Source organism: Nicrophorus vespilloides, unplaced genomic scaffold (genome assembly GCF_001412225.1).
Source record: "Nicrophorus vespilloides isolate i.1.1-1 unplaced genomic scaffold, Nicve_v1.0, whole genome shotgun sequence".
Classification (NCBI taxonomy): Eukaryota; Metazoa; Arthropoda; class Insecta; order Coleoptera; family Silphidae; genus Nicrophorus; species Nicrophorus vespilloides.
In genome coordinates this window covers 27,693-32,743 of record NW_017097478.1, presented here as the reverse complement: position 1 = coordinate 32,743, position 5,051 = coordinate 27,693, and the positions used below count along the sequence as shown (strand labels likewise).

The 5,051-nt window shown below is 28.1% G+C and overlaps 1 protein-coding gene across 1 annotated transcript in view; it reads left to right on the top strand.

Annotated features, from left to right (window-relative positions):
* The first annotated feature begins 132 nt into the window (after nt 1-132).
* LOC108560203 (carboxyl-terminal PDZ ligand of neuronal nitric oxide synthase protein-like) overlaps nt 133-5,051 on the top strand; it is a 24,758-nt gene continuing 19,839 nt past the window's right edge. The window contains exon 1 of the mRNA XM_017917658.1: nt 133-168. Coding sequence (XP_017773147.1) covers nt 133-168 — 36 coding nt within the window. The remainder of the gene's footprint in view (nt 169-5,051) is intronic.

Sequence of the window (5,051 nt, the reverse complement as noted above, 5' to 3'; positions counted from 1 at the left end):
AAATGACAGCTGTCACTTTGTGTCAAAGCGAGGAACTGTGAATACTTAACCAATTGGGTCGCGAAATGACAGCTGTCACTTTGTGTCAAAGCGAGAAACTGATGAAGTCTCTTACAATTAGAAGGTCGCGAAATGACAGCTGTCACTTTGTGTCAAAGCGAGGAACTGGTAAGAAACTCTTAGCAATTGGGTAGCTACAAAAATGTTAAGAAATCTGGGGAAAAATTATTAAAAAATAAATAGATTCGTTAATAATGCAAAAATTAACCTATGAGAAGAAACAACGATATGCTAATTAATTTCAACTCTTTTTGTATTGCGAACGGAAACATGATTTTTTATAATAATAACAACGTTTATTGTGAACCGCAAACCAGTTTCAAATCTGTAATTACGTTGGAATTAGAACTATGCACTGTAATTATTTGTCGGTATTACGTAAGGATGATGCGGCTTTGAGAAATGAAAAATGTAAATATAAAAAGATTATTAGTTGTTACTAAAAAAATAATAATTATAGTTTAATATAATTCTCCGTGTTTCTATTATATTATGAAGTTATTAAAAAATAAACGGAAACCACTACTTTGCCTTTTGATTCATACGCTGTGTAGGTAACTTTTAATTTAAATTGCGCGCAGCGAGCACAAATTAAATTGAAGCAAGAAATGGTGTTCATCCCTTTTTTGCACTGAAACCTCTCCTTTTTTTGTCGTACATGGACAAGTTTAATTGCTTTTGGGTTTTCATAATTAATTGAATAAAACACGTTATTTATATAACTTTCAAATATATTTGCTAATTAGAAAACTAAAAAAATGAATAATAAATATTTGTTATTATATTAATATAATGAAATAAATTCAAAATATTTTGATTGAATCATGTTAACGGTTTTGCGGATTGTTGCTATAGTTACAATTTTATTATTGTTTTGTAATGTCAATTTCTTTAGTGTCGAAGTTAGTTCTAAATACAGAAATGTGAAGTTATTTATTAGATTAGTGGTAATCCACGTATGTATAAGAACACACCTGAATGCGCCGAAGAAAATTAGGAGCAAGATTGTTATATAAAACGTAAGTAATATTTCTTTATATTTATGTATATACATATAGGCAACACACGAAACAATTATTTAAAGTTATTGCTAGAAAAATTGGTTATTATACTTTCATATACACATTCACGCTTATATAATTATATAATGTAAATAATAAAATTTGCAGTAACGATTCCTTTGGTGCGCGTGTTAATATTCTTTAATAGATGTACAATCTTAATAATTGCAATTATGTTATGTGGATAAAATAATTAGAAAATGTATGTTTGTTAATGATTTAAGGAGGAAATACGAAGAAATTAGTAAAAGTTATTACTAGAAAAATTGATATTATATATTCATATACAAATACTCGCTTATATATGATTATATAACGTACAGTATATTGAATTTAAATTAAATTATAGAAATTGTTTTAAAAGTTGATATTAAACTCTCATATACAAATACTCACTCTTTTATGACTATAATATCTGTAATATTACAATTATGTCAATAGTTATGAAATATTCAGTTTTTTGTTATTTTTCTTTTAAGAGGAAACTTGGATCTAAAATTGATTGCAATTGAGTTAATTTAACTTTTTTCTTATTTAATATTTGTTACCACTTATTGAGTAAAATTTACTGTATCCATAAAAATGCATAGTTTTTCCATAGCTTTGCATATTTTTGATTAAGTAATTTCTATTTAACGTAAATTATTTAAGTGGTGTGTACGCTCCATTAGTTGTCTTGTTTAGTAAATCTCTCTATCATTTTAAAATTAGGTCAATGAATTTGTAAAGGTATGGAGATTTTTTTCATTTTTATAATTATTTGAAACCGATATCCGTTTAATTCTATTTATAATTATTATAATCATTTGAATTGAATGGGTGAGCTGTTTCAATGCGTTATGAAATCATTTTCAATGGATAAATGTTACGCTCAAAATCAAGTACAATTCTATATAATTATTAAGCAGTGTTTCCAATATACGATGTTAATACTCGTACGGTATTTAACCGTGAAACTGGACCGTTCCATATTAGTTTACCTGCATTATCATCTATTAAACGCTCTTGTACGTTGCTTGGATACAAGTTATTACGTGGCTGTTAATTGCAGCAGTAACAAATTGCTTTTATTGTTCAAGCAAATATAATACGTTGACCCAGAGCTTCAGAAAAACGTAACCAAGTTTCCACTTGACTATTATCTCTAAAAAAAAAGTTTGTCTCCGCGCATTTCAAATTTTAATACACCACCAACTTTCTGAATACGCAATATAAATGCAAATACAACGCGATTCTTCCATTTCCCTTATTTTTTTGTCTTTCTCTATTCTCTTTGCATATCTCATCTCGTACCAGGAAATAATGCCGAGCCGTTTCCATGTCGACTAGCGTCGTGTAATTATCCTCCCATCAACGCCTTACCACCGAGGCTGGAATTGCTGCTAGCGACTAATTACTTTGCAGATAATGATGCGCTGGTGGGCAATCAATCTAAATCTCTGCCTCGTCTTTCCGTAAAACTCGTTTCAGGGATCGGGTTTAAAAATATTGAGAAAAATTATAAGGACGAGTTGCCATTATCCTTAGTTTTTTTTGTATTATTCAATAATTATATGTTGCCTTCTTCGGGAGATCATTTTCTAATGAAAATATTAAAATGCAACTTTAACGATCTCTAATGGAAGTTAGCACGTATATTAAACTTGATGATGATGATGCCTAATTTCCTGTTCGAATGTAGCAATAAATACTAGTTTAGTTCGTTGTATTATAATTAAGTCTATGAACAGGAAATATATTATATTTATATACTTTGGTATCTTCATTTTAGATAATTATTACTAAATGTATGAGAATCAATTTCATTAGATTTTTATTATGGCGACCAACGTGGGCCGAAAATAATTAAAATATTTTGATTAAAATTTTCTTCATTATTGTCAATCATTTTTAATTAGCTTCAGTTTATTAAAATAAGTATTTAATATATGAGATTCAAATTACATTATTATTTTTGGGAAATGAAATAAATATAAATAAACTTTCTTGATTGCAAATTATATAATATGAAGAGAATAATTGGTAAATTCTTATTGTTGGCGACCAACGTAGGGCGAATTGTAAGAGTTTTTGTAAAATTCTATTGATTCAAATAAAAGAAACATTAAAAAAACATACGAGATTAAATTATATAGTATGAACGAAATAATTGTTAAATTACTATTTTTGGCGACCAAGGTGGGCCGAATTTTAAAAATCTTGTTAAAATTATATAGTTTATCATTATATAAATATCAGCAAGAAATCGTAATTTCAAATTATATATAAATATACGTACTTAAATTATATAATATGATCAGAACAATTGCTAAATTATTAGTTTTTCTATAGTTTTAAATAAAATAAGTATAAATAAACCTATTCGATTAAATTTTATAAAATGGAGACAAAAAATAATATTTTTGGCGATTAATTATAAATCTTGTTAAAAATCTATACTTTTAAATTCAATTAATATAAAAGAACGTATTGAAAATAAATAAAATCCTAATGTATATTCTCGTTACAAAGGCTTTGATTAACGACTGGCGATATAAAAAGGCAATGTTTCGAACCGTGTCGAAGATTTCTTTGAAGAGATGCTGGATTCGAAATGATGAATAAGAAAAAAAAACTTGACTTTTCTTCTCCGGGGTTCATTGAAGATACGAAGAAGTTCATAAGGAGAATAACATTGAGCGGAGCCAGCCAGCACACGTAGCGCCTTATAGGTCAAAGTCTCACAAGAAGCGCAAGAAAAAAGATTATAAAAGGAAAAGAAAAGGAACTTCTTTCGTTTGGGAAAATGATGTCAACAGGCTAGATACAATGCTCATAGTTCGAGAAAATACTGCTTCGTCTTTAAAGTTAATGTAACAAAGGTTCAAAGCTTTTATTTTACATTTTTTTTATTGATGAATTGTATTTTTACATCTAATGAATGAACGTTGAAAACAATATGTGAATAGGTGGAAGCAGCTCCATCAAATATAGAAATTAACGACAGTTCTTCAGTTTATAAACAATTACAATTTTATATTTGAATGTGAAAATGGAGATTTATTTCTATTATCATTTACATTAGCTTATTGCCTATAACTATAAATTTTCTACTATTATGTAACGAAAATATTATTTATCAGCATTACTTGAAAAAAAAATATATTTCAAGTATAAAATTTTGAAAAAATACCTAAAGCAGTAAAAAATCTAACTCTTATTACGAAATGCACTTAACTGAATTTCAATTTTTAACAATACAAATGCAAATTTCCATCTCAAACTCGAAATCTTTATGGATCCTTTTTTTCAGCGTCCGTTTTCTGAAAGCGCGCGTACTTCAAAAGTGATAAAAGTAATGGCATTTTCATGTTCTATTCCAGGCGGATCCTTCAGATTTTCCCCTCTCCAAAATAACTACAGTAAAAGTAATAACTATTTTCCAATGGCATTAAACAGTATTTTAACACGTGATAAAAAATATTTTATTCGCTTCATCCGAATGGAAATAAAATCGATTTCGTTGCATCTTTCTGCATATGCTCTACACTAAATTAAAACACACCTACATAGTCGAGGTCCGTTTCCATAACAGGCGTGCATTTAGAAAATAGTAAAAAAGAAAACAAATAGTATAAATCGCATTTAGCTCGTCGAGTGTGGGATGAAAAATGAGAGAAGCAACATTTGATGCGAAAGCTCCATTTCCATTTGATGTCCATCGATTCCGATTAATTTGTTTATTTCTCTTTACGGTTATACGATTACATTTTATACACGGCTCAGCTGGCTTCCATTAAAATTCTTTCGACTATTTTTATCGCTTTTTGTTTATGTGCATATAGATTTTATTTAAAAAGATCTAATGTTTGTTTTCTTTTGCGGAAATGGAATGTTCATAGTTTTTTTCTTCATTTTAGTTATAATTTAGAATTTTATAGAATTTGTTCA